Genomic DNA, 16,020 nt, shown 5'->3' with positions numbered 1-16,020 from the left:
GAGAGGCAGAGGCAGAGAGGCAGAGAGGCAGAGAGGCAGAGAGGCAGAGGCAGAGGCAGGCAAATCTCAGTGAGTTCAAGGACAGCATGCTCTACATAGAGAGTTCCAGGGCAGCTAGAGTTACACAGAGACCCTGTATCAAAACAAACAAATGAACACACAGAGAATAGCTTAGAGAGGAAGAGAGACAGAGACAGAGACAGACAGAGAGAGAGAGATTAGGAGCGGGAGAGTGATAGACAGGAAGGGGGGAATGACAAGAAAGACACCACCATGCCTTTTTTTTCCCCTCACTACAAGTTTCTGAATCCCAACGCTGCAAATTTCAATATCTAAGGCTCTTGTCACTCGGCCACTAAAGCAGTGTCAGCCCTTACTGCCCTAGTGGCTTTGCCCAAATGCCTCCAAAGACCTTGAAAACAAACAAGGGTTATTTCCATGAAAACAAAAGCTACCTAACCAGGATCTCCAGAAGCACCTGCAGAGGGCTCCAGGTTGAGATGGTCCCCTGGAGTGGGGGTAGGGATGAGCATAGAGTGCACAACACAAGCAAAGGCCCCCTCACTCAAGCTGCAGAGTGCACATTAGTACACAGTTTCAGTCTGGGAGTTGGCTAGGAGGAGACAAGACCTTTTTTTTTTCCTTCTTAGTGTTATTTGCCAGCCAAATAGGATTGTACCCGAGTGAATTTTAAAAGGGACCGTGCATCTGGAAATTTAAGATATACTATTTGGTCTTAATTCTTGGAACTGAAATATTTCTGTGTTGAGGGCAAGAAATTCTTTAAGTTCTATGAAAAATACAGCAATATTGTTGAAACTCATTGGGGTGGGCGGGAGAACAAGCCTAAACAAACAACCGATGGCAGAGCTGCCCCCTTCTTGGGCTCTCCAACATTTTGAGAATGTCAAGGCATTGTCATCCGTGTTGGGACATGTTCATAGCTATCCACATAGTAGCCAGCCACGTGTGGCCAGTTGGACATGCATGTGACCTAGCTGATCCCTCTGGTGAGGAGTTAGATCTGAGCTTTCACGTATTCCAGAAGCATCCATGTGGCCTGTCCTGATGTTCGGGTGTATCTGGGCTAAGGACAAGCCTGGAGTCAGATAGGAATCTTCCTTGGTCTCTTCTAGGCCAGCAGTACCCATCAGCTCAGTAAACCCTGGATCGCCTGTACCCACCCAGGTAGACATGGTCACATGGTTACATGTTCTTTAATGAAGTACCATAGGCCTGGTTGATTCCTGCTTATTAGTCATTCAAAGTCATTATCAAACAAACATTCCCCTCTGTGACTTTTTTTTAAAAGGATACGGGTTGCTCAGGATGTAGCCTCATCCACCCTTGCCCTCAATTTAAAAAAAAAAAAAAAAAAGTGATTGGTCTGTGGACACTGCCGCCCCTGGAAGCCCTCCTCTGTGTTCAGGGGTTCAGGAGGGGGCAGCGTCACACAACCATTATTTCTGGTCAGAGTATATTGGGGAAACAGGAATCCTTGCCCAGGGCGACATCCCATTACTGTAGGACTTCTCCTTGAGACTGCACTTCTAAGCAGGAGCCCAGCCATAAGGAAGATGCTGGGTGCCCCTAGCTTCTTTGTTTGTTAAATACATGTGATGATAACAGCGTGACATTTGCAGAGAAAGTAGAAACTCTGTGAGAAGCCACCTCCCACCCTGTGTCCCACCTGGCTATAAGCTCCCATTGCTTAATTAGCCTCATAATAGCCTCTGCATTTTGCAAAAAAAAAAAAAAAAACCGGGAGAGTCCTCTTAACAACATTTGGGAGGATTTACTTACCCACTTGGCACTGCGGGTAAACTGACGAAATTAAACTCCAGAGTATTGGGCACTGGGTCTGCCAAAAAGGATTCAATTCCACCCACGACCTATTATAGTTACTAACCACCATCCTTTCCCCCACCCCCTCAGCCCACCGCTTTGGTCAGATCCTCGCCTCCCACCCGCAACCCGCCCGGATACTTGTTGCGTTGTACACAGCCAGCGCTCACCTGGTCCCCGCCGGGAAGGCGCTGCGGGACCACGCGGAACAAGATGCAGAGGGGCAGCGCGGCGAGCGCCGAGTAACCCCATATGAAAGCCAGCAGCGCCGCCTGCGTCCGCCGCCCCGGGCCGCTCAAGCCGCGCCGCAGGCGCACGATGCACACCATGCGCTCCAGGCTGACCGCGGCCAGCGTGAGGATCGTGACGCTGCCGCTCATAGTCATCACGTAGAAGAGCAGGTGGCAGACGACGGGTCCCAGCAGCCAGGCCTCAGTCCAGCGCACGACCAGCACTAGAGGGATGGCGCTGGTGAAGAGCAAATCTGCGCAGAATAGGTTGAGCACCAGGCTGGCTGTCGTCCCACGGCGCCGACGGCGCGCCACCAGCACCAGGGCACACACATTGCCCAGCAGTGAGACCACAAAGATGAGTCCCAGAACGATGGTCTCCACGACGCTCAACACCAACCGGTGGTCGCCCTTGACATCCGAGAAGAAAGGGAAGTGGGTGCGATTGACTTGATCTGGGGTGCGCGAGGGGCCAGGGCCCGTCGTCTGCGCACACTCAGGGGACATGCCGGGCGCCCGGCCGCCCGCCTCGGTCTGCGAGAGCGCTCATCTGCGAGGTGACTGAACGCCAAGGCGGGGAAAGAGGGAGGGAGGAGGTTGCGACACCTCCCCTCTGTCCCCCTCCCGCCTGAGTTGCCCAGGCTCTGGGCGTAGGAGCTGCGTCCAGGGCGCACCGGAACGAGGAAGTGCCTGGCAACACTGACCTGAACACCGTGGGTGGGGATGTGGCCACTAAGGCCTCAGACCCTTGGGCAGTCTGAGTGTTCTAAAGCCAGAAAATCAGAGAATCTCCGCCTCCCTGCCCACCCATCTCCCCACCCGCCTTCTTCATCTTTCAGGGACACTGATTGTTGAAAGCCTAGTTAGCTAACCCTGTTTGAAGAGTGTCAGAGTTGAACTTGGGAAATAGTGTGGACCAGTGTAGTTCAGACTGCTCTAAAGAGACCCCATAGGTAGGAGGTTGATCCCAAAGCAACTTGTAATGGGCCAGTGCTTATTTGACTTTGGGGTGAATTAATCTCCTTGTGTACCAGTTTGTTTGTTTGCGTTTGCAAAATTGGAAGAATTTCTCTGTCTGAGAATTTGGTGCTTTGGGTAACCCTTACACCTAATGTGTGGGAGGCCCTGGGTTTGATACTCAGCATGGAAATGCAGGGAGGGGTGACAGTGAGGAGGAGGGGAGGGAGAGAGGTCAGGTGCACAATCAAGCTGTGAGTGTGCCTCAGGCTCCCAGTGTTGAGGGGCACTTGATCGTCTGATTCTGTTAGAGGATGAAACCTGAGCCTGGGCGAGAATGACTTAACTAAGGTGGACTTTGGTGACTAATAAAAGCTCCTGGCCCTTCAGCTTCCTTCTTGCCATCACACCACCCACCATTGCTTTCTGGTTTCCTTTTTATTGAAAATGAGATAGACAGTAAAAATGAGATAGACAGTTTGGGGCTTCAGATCTAGAGACCACTTCTCCAAGTACTCCAACCACCTGTGACCTCATGCCCTCTCCCTTTGCCATCCCCCCCCCCCCAGGCTTCTCCTCCTTCCTATTCTGCCTGGTGGTTGTCTCGGGGTGTTTATGAAGAACAGCATGTGCCAGTTTGACGTGGTGCCTGGAAATGCATGCATGTGCGACTCTGCTTATCACCTGCATGTGAGTCCAAGTACACGATGTGACTTCTAACCTGAGGTGCAGATCCGATGTCAGTGGGAGAGCTTCAGCTGAGTTTTGACTAGCTTCAAGTTGGAAAGTAGAACCGGTAGGGTCTGGATGCTGCTGGAAAAGACAAAAAAGAGTGAAATGAAGGGACCTCAGAGATGGGATTTAAGGAACTGTCTGATTAGGGTCATTAAATACTAGTTCTGTGCAGAGAGGTGGGGAGAGGAAGGGAGGAATAGAGAGGCAGGGAGGAAAGAAAGGAGAGATCAGAATGGACAACTTGCATTCTATATTATAAAAGCACAATCATGTTCTGTATTGTAAAAAAAAAGGAATTGCCAGATGCATAGTTAATGGTTTGTTTGTCCCGAGTGAACAACATCACAGCAGCCCAGATGCCCCTGGAGGAGTTCAAGGTTGATACTAGCAGAAACTAGACTCAACTACCTGAGCCCATACAGCTCCAGAATGAAAGAAATTGTGGCTGAGCACCTGACCAGAGGGGCAAAACTGGGCTTTGCTCCTCGGCTTGTCTGTAAGATCTGCTGACCAACGCATTTCTAGGATGTTCATCCGCTGTCTTCTCAGATTACCAGCTCTCAGGATAACCCACAGCTTTAAGATTCTATTCCTACCCCTTCTTGCTGGAATCTGCAAGTCTAATTAACAACTAGGGCGTATCTGGATTAGAAGAACTTCATAATCAATACCTTCTGGGGTTCTGCCAGTGGTGAAATGATTTGGGCAGAGACTCCTAAACCTTCTCCATTCCTATCACCTTCGTGTGCTCCTAGACTAAAGAACTCCTTGACCCGAGACTGACTGTCCCACTGCAGTGACAACCTGCTGGAATGGGTACACGTTTCAAACCCTAACCCACAAAATCAGGAATCAGGTTGGGCACTGCCTGCCTTATCTTCTCTATATAATGCTTTTGTGTTCTCTCTCCTCTTTATCACAGTAACCCTTGAGTATCCTGCTTCCTAAAGATGCTCCATTGTGAGTCTATGGTTGGTCACCTACAGATTCCCTGGAACTAGCAGTGTGTGCAGAACATAACATGCTAGTAGCACCATTTCCCTGAGATTCCTGAGCACCAATGGTCACTAGGTAAGAGCACAGGCTTAGACACTAGTCTGCTGGGACCACAGTCCTCACCACATAATTCATTGTGTGATTTTGGGCTTTTTCGTTCTTCACTGCCCCTACATATGAGAGCGGAATGGTGACAGGGTGAGAGCATATAAGGTTTGGGAAGATGAAATGAAATCTCTATGTATGATGTATTTAGCATGAGCGTCAAACAGGGGATTTGGGTTTAGCTCCCTGCTCAACACAGTATATGGACTCATGAGCTGATGAAACCACCATCTTCTCTAACAGTCTCAGCATCTGAAATTATTATTTGAACCCCCTTCACTCCAAATTGCTCGGGTTTGGAGGATGAACTGAGTGGTTTGTAGCCTACTGTGGTGATTTGAATGAGAATGGCTTCCGTAGTAGGCTCATATAGTTAAATGTTGGATTCTCAGGTGGTGGAACTATTTGGGAAAAATCAGGAGGCATGGTCTTGTTGGAGAAGGTGTGTCACTGAGGGTGGGTATTCAGATTTCAAAAGTCCAGGACATGTTCCAGCGTCTTTTTCTGCCTCCTGATTGCACTTCAACATGAAAGCTGCAGCTACTGCTCTGGCACCATGCCTGCCTACATTTGCCATTCTTTCTGCTAGAGTGGTTATGGACAACTGAAACTGTAAGCAAGTCTCCTAATAAACTCTTTTGTACATTGACTTTGTCATGATGTCTCTTTACAGCAATAGAAAAGTGACCCAGACACTTACATACATAAAAATCACCTTGCCTTTTTCATGCATGCTTCTGAGCACATCCTACAAGATGAATCCCTGTGCTTGGAATCATGGCCTTCTACCCCCCAGAGTCCTTGCTTTTGTACTGCTTAATGGCATGTATCAGTCCATGTTCAATTGCTGTAATAAAAGACTGAAATAGTTGTGCCAGGCAGTGGTGGCACACACCATTAATCCCAGCACTTGGGAGGCAGAGGCAGGCGGATTTCTGAGTTCAAGGCCAGCCTGGTCTACAGAGTGAGGACAGCCAGGGCTACAGAGAGAAGCCCTGTCTAGAAAAAAAAAAAAGAATATGCTTAGCTGGATGTAGTGAAACATGACTTTAATCCTGGCACTCAGAAGGGAGAGGCAGATCTCTGTGTTGAAGGCCAGCCTTGTCTACAGAGTGAATTCCAGGACAGCCAGGGCTACTCAGGGAAACCCTGTCTCGAAAAACAAACAAACAAACAAACAAAAGACTGAGATAGCTCAGTTTTCAAGATGGAAAGACCAAGGTTAGGCAGTCCCGCCTGTCTAGCCTCTGGTGAAGGCCTCTGGTGGATGGCATCGTGACGGCAGTGTCGATTTCGGAAGATACCACATGGCAAGGCCAGAAGCCAGAGCTGTTCTGTAGTTGGTCTTGAATCTTTACAACTCATTCTCACAGAAACAAACTGGGGGTCCCACAACAACCTCCCAGGGCAGATTCGCCAATGACCTAGTCACTTTCCTTTTTAAAGGCTCTGTAACCTTAGTACTATACTACCACACTAGGACCAAAGTTCCAACACGTGACACTTTGGAAAATACATTGAAACTATATTAAAACCATAGCATCAGGCTATCCGGAGGGTAGGTAGGTGCAGGGGGTGTTTACTGGATTCTAGGGGGATGGAAGCCAGCGATGCCATTGGCTATCTACAAGGTACACAAAAGCCACTGCAACAAAGAACTGACTACACCCATGTGTAGTGGCACCTACATGTAATCGCAGCTCTTGGGAGGCGGAAGCATCCTAATGATTGAGTTCGAGGCTAGCGTGGGCTGCACAGTGAGCCACCATCCACCTCTCTGCACTAGTCTAGCCCCGGGAGTGTTGAGGTTGAGAAACCCTCCTGAAGTTTGACAAGATCACTTCCTACTGTCTACTGTGTGGTGGAATCACATTTAGCGGTGGAAGCCTAATGGGTTAGGATTTTTTGGTCATGAAAGTTTCACTACCAGCTCTGGAAACCCTTAACCTACCCTCTCCCCGCCACCCCCGGCCCCCAGGCTCCATTTGTACGCCATATATGCTGTGAAATCCCCTTCATCCATACAGTTCTGTAGAGTCATGGGGCATCTACCTCTTCCGTAGACATCCAACCCAGGAAACTGTGGGCTGAATGTCAGCTGATTGCTCACGGCCATTAATCACTCTTAGCGTGCTCCTTTGCTTCCCCCACTCTTAGGTGGAACCGTGGAAACAAGACAGGGACTCACCAAGTGTAAATATGGACAGTAGGTTTCTGAGCCAAAGGGAAGTCCAGTGTTGTGGACGACTTTTGTTCCTCTTTATCTCACATTTTCAACCAAGCAGGAGGAGGTGACAGAAGGGACTTTCTCTGGCCATGGTTTTATTTCTCTTCTTGGAAAAAATTCTATCGAGTTTATGTGGAAATGTTTACTGCTCTCTCTCTCTCTCTCTCTCTCTCTCTCTCTCTCTCTCTCTCTTCTGATCTGCCTGTCTACACTTCCACCTCTCTTCCTGTGCTATTCTCTGAGTGTGGACCACCACTCGAAGCCTCATTCATCCAAGATTGCATAGGTTCTTTGAAGAAGGCACGGTGACCACTGGAGAGTGTGGTACCTGGGGATGTAGCCCAGGTGGTAGAGTGCTAGTCTAGTACGCAGGAGGCCCTGGGAACACAAACATATATAGATGTGTAGCTCACATCTATGTTCTCGGCATTTTGAGAGAGGGAGGCACTTGGGTCAGAAGATAAGGGGCATACAAGACGACTTAGTGAGTTCAAGGCCAGCCTGGGCTGTTTTGGAGACCCAGTCTCAAAACACAAAGATATAAGTAAACTCTTTTAATGGGGGAGGCAGGATGAATCTACCTTGGAGTGCAAAATGACTCTCTCTCTCTCTTTCTCTCTCTCTCTCTCTCTCTCTCTCTTTCTCTCTCTCTCTCTCTCTTTCTCTCTCTCTCTCTCAGGGCCTGGGATCCTATCCTAAGAAGATGGAGTATCAGAGGCAGAAGGGAAAGAGAAAATTTTTCAGAGGGCACACCACTCTACCTTCTGCTCTGCCCTAGATCCTGACTTTGCAAGGGGAAAGACAGGCACACTGTAGAGATGGAAGCACCAGGTGAGGCACAGCACATGCAGTGATGCTCCTGTGTGTGTGCCTCAGGCCTGGGCATTTATACTTAACACTAAAGCAGTGGCTCTCCACCTGTGGGCTGCAACCCCTTTGGGTCGCTCATCACATAGCCTGCATATCAAATATTTACAGTATGATTCATAACAGTAACAAAATTACAGTTCAGAAGTAGTAAGGAGATAATTTTATGACTGAGGGTCACCACAACATGAGGAACTGTCCTAAAGGGTCAGAGCATTAGGAGGGAAAGAAATCCAGGTAGAAACTGAAACATGAAAAGGCTCAACCCAAAGCGGTGAGCTACCTCTTTCTGAATTATTCACCGGTGAGAGGCCAGGGCAGGGACGGGAAACACGGTGGCTGCTCTAAGCAAGCTCCAGGGGCAGCTAGCATACCTACCAGCCCTTTACAGAAGTTAGATACAGAACCTGTTCTGAGAAGATCTGTTAGGAGGAGGCATCACTCCTTCAGGGTTGACACAGCCTAGGCTCTGGTTTGGCAAGCAGGGCTAATGAGCAGGGACTGGATAGATGTGGCTCGGCCTTCTTGCTGATGGGTTTTGCCCAAGTTCTCAAAATCTCGTTCCATTTCAGTCACACCTGCGTGTGCCTCACCTGGCTGACTTGACCCACCTGAGTATTTCTCCAGATTCATTGTTGTGGCCATCTCACTGGGGAGAAGAAAAAAAAAAAAAACCGAGAGCAAGGGCCAACCCTTTAACGACCATGAGGACTAAGCTAGGCCCTCACTGGATAGCCCTGCCTGACCCTTGTCATGGAGTCCTGGTGTGACTCAGCATCCCCCGCCCAAGATATAAAGGGTTAGGACCAATTCAAAGAGCTTGCTGCTCCTCTCAGGAGGCCCCAGAAGTCAATAAAGGCCATGGGGGCTGGGGGCGGGGGAGAGGCAGCCTTCACTGCTGAGATGGCTTTAGGGAGAGGGACTGACAGAGGAGCAGGCCAGGAAGGCAAATAAAACAGTAACCATAGGAACAAGAATAGTATGAATGGCAATCACTCAGGTCTAATGACCATGTGCCTGGCAGTCCTAAGCACTTCCTTACATTAATTCATTCAGTGGTCACTAAAGTCCTGAGAGTGCGGTGATTATAAACCACAGCTGCTCACTGAGGTGGCCCACCTTAACTAACAAGCTATTTGCCACTGAGACCTGCTGGACATCTCGAACCCAAATTTGAGTGTCCCTGGGCATAGAAACCATACTACAGGGCAGGCCCAATGCCTAGGAGTAGTTGATAAAAATACAAGAAAGTCTGAGGGGTTTGAGGGGTTTTTTGGGGGGGCTTTTTGTTTGATTTTAGTTTAATTTAGTATTTTTGTCATATTGGATGTTTGTTTATATTTTGATTGTTGGGTGTTTGTTTTGTTTTGTTTTTGATAAAGAGCATTAAGTTGGGTGGGTAGGATCTGGGAGGAGCTGGAGGATGGAGAAGAATATAATATGATCAAACTGTATTGTATAAAAAAATTTTAAATCATTTTTTAAAAAATAAAATAAAGCCGGGCGTGGTGGCACACGCCTTTAATCCCAGCACTTGGGAGGCAGAGGCAGGTGGATTTCTGAGTTCGAGGCCAGCCTGGTCTACAGCGTGAGCTCCAGGACAGCCAGGGTTATACAGAGAAACCCTGCCTTGAAAAACCAAATAAATAAATAAATAAATAAAATAAAAATAAAATAAAATAAGTAGAGCTGCTGAAAGGCAAGACTTATTCTGAGAAATGGCCACAGCAAGCTATTGCAAACTATGCCTTTCACGAAGTGTGTGTATCGTTATAGAGGTAAAATTATTAATCATACAGGTTAAGGGAACGGGGCCTTTGTATATGTGTGGGTGCACTGTATGCATGCATGGTCTGTGAGACACGTGTGTGCAGGTATGTACACCATGCTTGTGCTCACAGAGGCTAAAGGGGAAGATGCAGTTTTCTCTCTCTGTCGCTCTCCACCTGATTCCTTTCAGAGTCTCTCTGAACCAGGAGGCAAGCTGGTATCAGCCCCAGTAATCCTCCTGTCTGTGCCCCACAGTACTAAGGTTACAGGTACAGGCAACTGCACCTGGATTTCACATGGATACTAGGGATTTGAACTCAGATCTTCAAGTTTACATAGCAGCTGCTTTTATCCACTAAGCCATCTCCTCAGGCTATTTGTTTTGTAAGACTTCACTGTTCCTCCCCAACTGAGCTTGAATGTGTTATCCTCCTGCCTCAGCCTCTATCCTCCACACACAGGGCTGACATTGCAAGCATTAACTGTAAGTAACCCTACCTGGTTGCCATAGAAATACTAAAATTAAAAATCTGTCTTTGGGGAAAACAAAGACTCTCACTCGTCCCCAAGCTCGCTTCGGACGGCAGGGACCACTCTGTGGCTTCTTGGGACCACTGTAAAAGTAGTTCATTGTAGGAAAAAACTGAATTCACCTCTCAACAATACCAAACCAATCCCAAGTTTGCTGGCTGTGAGGACAGAGTCGGCTGCCATTGGACAGCCATGCTGACTCCTGTCAGCGAAGTCCTGGTGTGACTGAGCTCCACCTCGTCTGGGGATATAAAGGGTTAGGACCAATTCAAGGAGGCGCTGCTGCTACTTTCAGGAGGTCCTTTTTGGGAACAGATCTTCCAGCCTCCATGGAGCCTTCCGATGATCAACACCCGACTGAAGAAAACCTTGTAAGAAATCTTGTTTCCAACGAGGCCCAAGCACCTGGCCCTCAAAAATGTAGGTAACAAATACTTATTACTGGTTTAAGATCTCAGATTTGGGGAGTAATTTGTTTCACAGAAGGGAAGTTTGTGTGCAAGTTGGTGATTTTCATGATTTGCCCTTTGCAGATGTGAACTGAGGGTATGGGGCTAGCCTAAGGTCCTGGGGAGTATGATTTGAACCTGAGCAGCTTGGTTCCAAGGTCATAGTAAGACTCAGAACTGTAAGACAGCAGGTTCTTTTGAGGAAGAAAGGCTTGAGCATTCCTGTAGCTGGGTGCCTGCTGGGTGGCTCTCCAGTTCCCCTCACCTGACCTGGGCTCTTCCTATCCCACTGGGATCTCCCAGGAGTCTCTCCAGTGTACCTCTCTCCAGTTGAGACTAGCCAGAAATACCCAGCTGCTATTGCTCATCGCCAGGAAACAGGACCGACAGAAGACCTGGCTGCCTTCCGTTGGTTTTGGTGAGGGTCTGCCTGCCCCGGTGCAGGAGCCTCCATTGTCTCAGTTCTTCTGCAGAAAGATGCAAATCCCCAGTACAAAGCTTTTAACTCAGAAAGGACAGCCCCTTTCCACTTAAATGGTGACTTTTCTTCGTGGGCGTCTCTTGGCTAAGAGCCACATGGCTCACCTAGTGGGAAAGAGGTTTATTTGGACACACTCGACTTAAGCACGTACTGCATGGCCCCAGTGCCAGAACCACAAAGATGACAGGTGAGTGACGCCAGAGCAAGCCTGAAAGAGCCACTGGACCTGTGCATGTCCCAAGGTGACCATGGGCCAAGGTCTTGCACTTGATTGCATGATTCCTCTTGCACTGCTCCCTCCACCTTTGGCTTCTTTACTTATTCTGTTTTCAATTACAAAATATAAGAAGTCAATTCAGGAAAAATAAATGAGTCCATCCAGCATCCGCCTATGTAGCATCCCCTATGGGATTTTGCTGTAACCGATGAAGGTGTTTGTTCTGTTCTGTGGGACTGTCTGCACGGAAGGGGTCTTCTACACAATGGAGGTCATGGTGTGCACGTCTTTATTATATTATGCTGCTGTGGCTTGATACGACCCTAAAAATTAATAGATGAACTTTGGCCCATTTTCTTATTTCTATGTGGGTGCTATTTGGTTGTGGGGTGTTTAGGAAGTGATTGGGATTGGGCAAAGTCTAAAGGTGGACTCCCACAGTGGCTGTAGTAGATTTACAAGAAACAAAGATCCTAAGACACTTACTCCGTCTCACCAGTTGTCCTCCACCATGCTGTGTGGTTATACAGCCAGAAAGTCCTCGCCAAATGTTAGCTCCCCAAAGTGTGAACTAATTAACTTCTATTCTTTATAAATTACCTATATTCAAGTATTTCTGTATAGTATCAAAAAATAGATGAAGACACATGTGGTTGAAAGTTTGTTTCACCAGCATATTCTTTTCCTTTCTCTCTTTCTCTCTCTCTTTTTCTTTCTTTCTTTCTTTCTTTCTTTCTTTCTTTCTTTCTTTTCTTTCTTCCTTCCTTCCTTTCTTTCTTTCTTTCTTTGTTTCTTTCCTTCCTTCCTTCCTTCCTTCCTTCCTTTCTTTCTTTCTTTCTTTCCTTCTTCCTTTCTTCCTTTCTTCTACCTCTCTTTCTTCTCTCCCTCCCTCCCTCCCTCCTTCCTTCCTTCTTTCCTTCCTTCCTTCCTTCTTTGAGACAGGGTTTCTCTTTGAGACAGGGTTTCTCTTTGAGACAGGGTCTCTCTGTGTAGCCCTATCTGTCCTGGAACTTGTTCTGTATACCAGGCTGGCCTCAAATTCATCATAGATATCAGCCTGCCTTTACCTTCTGAGTGGGATTAAAAGGATGCACCACCACCACCACCCCGCCTTTTTTTCCCTATTCTATCCTTCCATTCCCTCAATGCATATAACTAGCATGTTTAGCTTTCTCCCACAGCATGGCGGCATGGCAAAAGGACACATCCTCCAGTGGTGGCTCTCAGACACCAGTCAGTGCTTGCCTCAGTTTCCTGTGTCTGAAACTGAGTGAAAAAGAAACAGTAAAGTCCAGGCAGTTTTCTCTTAAGACTACAAAACCATGCTTACTTTTTTTAGTAGACTGATTATGTCCTGACTTTTTGTTAAAGACACAGTGTGTCAGTCAGAGAAAATGGGAGACAAGAAGGAGGAAAGAAAGAGAAAGGAATCTTACACTTTTTTAAAATGGCAATCTTGTCTGAATTCCAATATTTTGCTTTATTTTCAAACAGACTCTTACTATGCAGTTCAGGTTGGCCTTGAACTTGTAGGACTCTTCCTGTTTTCGCTCCCAAGTGCTGGGATGACAGGTGTGAGCTACAGCACCCAGAAGAATTACAGAGATTTATAGTAGGAAAATGCTACCCACCTATGCAGTCCAATCACAGTTTTTAAAATCACTTATAGTAGCTGGAGAGACGTTCAGTGTTTAAGATCACTCACCACTTTTTCAGAAAGCCTGAGTTCCTTTTCCAGCACTGAATCAACTGTCTCACAACCATCTGTAATTCCAGGTCCACGGGATCTGACAACCTCTTCTGGCCCCTGTGGACACCTGCACACAGGTGGCCTTCCCTCAAAAACACACATGCATACACACAAAAACACTCAAAAACACACAGCATACACACGAATAAGAAGGAAAATAGAAGAAATCTGTTTAAGAATTGCTTCTGTGTTTGTGCTTTAGGCTTAATGCCCAATTTACCTTTGAGGTGCTTTGACTCTAAAACCAGGGCTTTTGTGGCCTCTAATCGGGCCTCAGGGAAGTCGGAGGGCTGGATCTTAAGGGAGAAAAAGTAATAAGTCAGATCCAAAATGTTCCGCCTCAGAGGTGTGGGGAATAGCTTCCCCATAGGCCTGGTACACCTTGGAAAGTGTCTCACTATTTCATTTAAATGATAGAAAGGGAGAAGGGTCTGGGTCTACATCTAAGGCCCAGTGATAACCAGACATGCAAGCTATAAAGAGAAAGGTGACTGGGCAATGCTTGGAGCAGTGGTTCTGACTTAGAAAAGGTCAAGTAAGGGGACAGGGCTTTCTGCTGTTGGTGGTGGCTTGAATGATGGTTCTTGAATTTCTAAAATCCAAGGGGACCTAGACACAGGTTATATGCCCACTTCTGTATGTATGTATGCACGCATCATAATACAGGTACTTGGCTGTGGGGCGTATATACTGAAAACACCTTCTCAAGTCAGTGTTGACCTTCCCCAGCCCCTTGCAACATGGCCTCTTTCCTGGACTTAGCCCCCATCAGACACATTGCAAGAGATGGACATTTCAGGAGAATGAGGAAGCTAGATGCGCACAGAAGCAAAGGATGGGAACACACGCAGTCATGGGCTGCCGGCACCCAGAAGGACAACATCAGCAACAGGGGTTGAGCATCTGAACAGCCCCCAGCTGGAGCATCTCCAGGGCCAGTCCTCTAGTCCTCCCACTGGAGAGTCAATGAACTACAGAATGCCCTTTCCTGTTAATCCAGCCAGAGTGTGCTCCTCTGCATGTGTGTAGGAGCTCCCATCTTTTTGTCTTGCTGTGCTAACATCTGGCAGACCATTAGAGCTTTTGAGGGGGTTGGCTTCATCAAACTCTCAACTCCCTCCTCCAACAACCAGTCTTCACTGAGCAGTGCCAGTTTGTGTCCTGTATTCCCACAGCCAATGCAAGGCTGAGGCTCCGAGCAGCCAGGCTAACTTTCCCCTACATTATTTTCCTTCTCTCCACACTGTATTGCAAAACCAGGCCCAGCCACTGCAGCTCGCATCCTCCTTGCCCAGTCCTCCTGCTGTTTCTAATGACTGCTGGCAGAACAGAGCAGTCCCATTTCCCCCTGGAACCAGCACCAACTGGGTGGGATTCTGAGAGGGTGAGCGTGTGTGTGTGTGTGTGTGTGTGTGTGTGTGTGTGTGTGTGTGAGAAAGGCGGGGTTGGTGACTTGAAAGCCATAAATTCCAGACTGTTAGCTTCCCAATTAATTCATTAATCTCTCTTTCATGCTCTGGGTTGTAGGGATCTGTTCCCGTATTTTCAAGACTGGAGGTAGTTTGTACCTGCCTTTTCTTTTTCCTTGTTAGATTTTTTTTTTTTCTGAATTCAGCTTCTCCTACAGCCTTAGAAATGCTGGATAGCACTTACTGACTCCTGGAAAAGCACCGTAAGCTCCCTGCAATGTCACAGCCTGTATAAAAGCTGAATGGTATTATCGCCCTCGGGCCAGAGAGGAGAAAACTGAGGTTGCAGAATGTATTTTTCAGGAAATATTTGTTGATAACTAATAGGAATTCAACAACAATAACAACTAAATCAAATCAGAAAAGAAGAGGGCAGAAAGAAAGAATGATAGAAAAAGAAGGAAGGAAAAAGAAATAAAGTTGTCCCCTAAGCATCGGTTAAGATGGACTGAGCTATCCAAAGACGTGGCTGGGTGTCACCTTGCCTTCTCCTCTAAATTGGCTTTGTGTCAACACCCTGTCCTACAGGGAAGCAAAGCCATGGCAGCTCTTTGCCTGCCGCCTGTTCACAGAGTCTTTTCTAACAGAGCTGGCAGTTCCCTGAGGCAGGCTCCTAATAGTGAGGTTGGAGTCACCCTCATCTGGAATCTGGACAGAAACTGAGGGTGGCAGAGTTCCGGTGTTAACAGCATGGAGAGATGAACTCTGGGTAGCTAACAGCAGGGAGGCAACTGGCCCTTCAGGAGATGACGTGGCGTAGGAAATGGGTTCTCCAAATCCAAAAGCAAGCATGAGCTTGAAGTCTTCTGTGACAGCATCTGAGGTCCATGAGTGGCCCTGGAGACCTGGCTGTTCCCAGATGCCAGAAATTAGGTTAGCTTTACAGACTGACAGAAAGGACACCATGACCCAAATTCCTGGGTTGTCATAATCAAATTAGACCTTGATCAAAAAGCGTTTGGAAGAGTCATATATAAGGCACTACTCTACTGTCCCTAAGTGTACTGTCCGTCTTGGTTGGTGAAACCAACCTAAATCTGGTATCTTTCAACAAATGAATAAAGCAAAAACTTATAGCGAAAGTAATAGCTGGCCTCTGAGATGGCTGCTGGGTAAAAGCGCCTCCCTCATAGATCCAATGACCTCAGTTGGATTCTAAGATCCCACTGCGGAAGAAGACAACTGAGGCCTGAAAGGTGTCTGTCCTCTGACCACCGCATGTGTGCCTGAGAAGCACGAACCTGCTCACTTGCACCTGTACGCGTGTGCATGAACATACAACACACAGAGACAAATAAAAAACGACAGTAGTAACATCTGTCTGTGCAACTTGAAACTACAAAGAAGAACGAGGAAAAAGTGAAAGGAACGGAGCAGCCCTCAGACCCCCC

General features: G+C 47.5%; 1 protein-coding gene across 1 annotated transcript in view; it reads right to left on the bottom strand.

Moving 5' to 3' along the window:
• Positions 1-2,626, bottom strand: part of Ffar4 (free fatty acid receptor 4) — a 20,578-nt gene extending 17,952 nt beyond the window's left edge. The window contains exon 1 of the mRNA XM_031384825.1: positions 2,016-2,626. Within this exon, the coding sequence (XP_031240685.1) occupies positions 2,016-2,582 (567 nt within the window). The 5' untranslated portion in view covers positions 2,583-2,626. The remainder of the gene's footprint in view (positions 1-2,015) is intronic.
• Between the last annotated feature and the right edge of the window lie 13,394 nt (positions 2,627-16,020).

This window comes from Mastomys coucha, unplaced genomic scaffold (genome assembly GCF_008632895.1).
Source record: "Mastomys coucha isolate ucsf_1 unplaced genomic scaffold, UCSF_Mcou_1 pScaffold21, whole genome shotgun sequence".
In the NCBI taxonomy this organism is placed as follows: domain Eukaryota; kingdom Metazoa; phylum Chordata; class Mammalia; order Rodentia; family Muridae; genus Mastomys; species Mastomys coucha.
The sequence above is the reverse complement of the archived record's forward strand: the minus strand, read 5'-3'. Positions and strand labels throughout refer to the sequence as shown.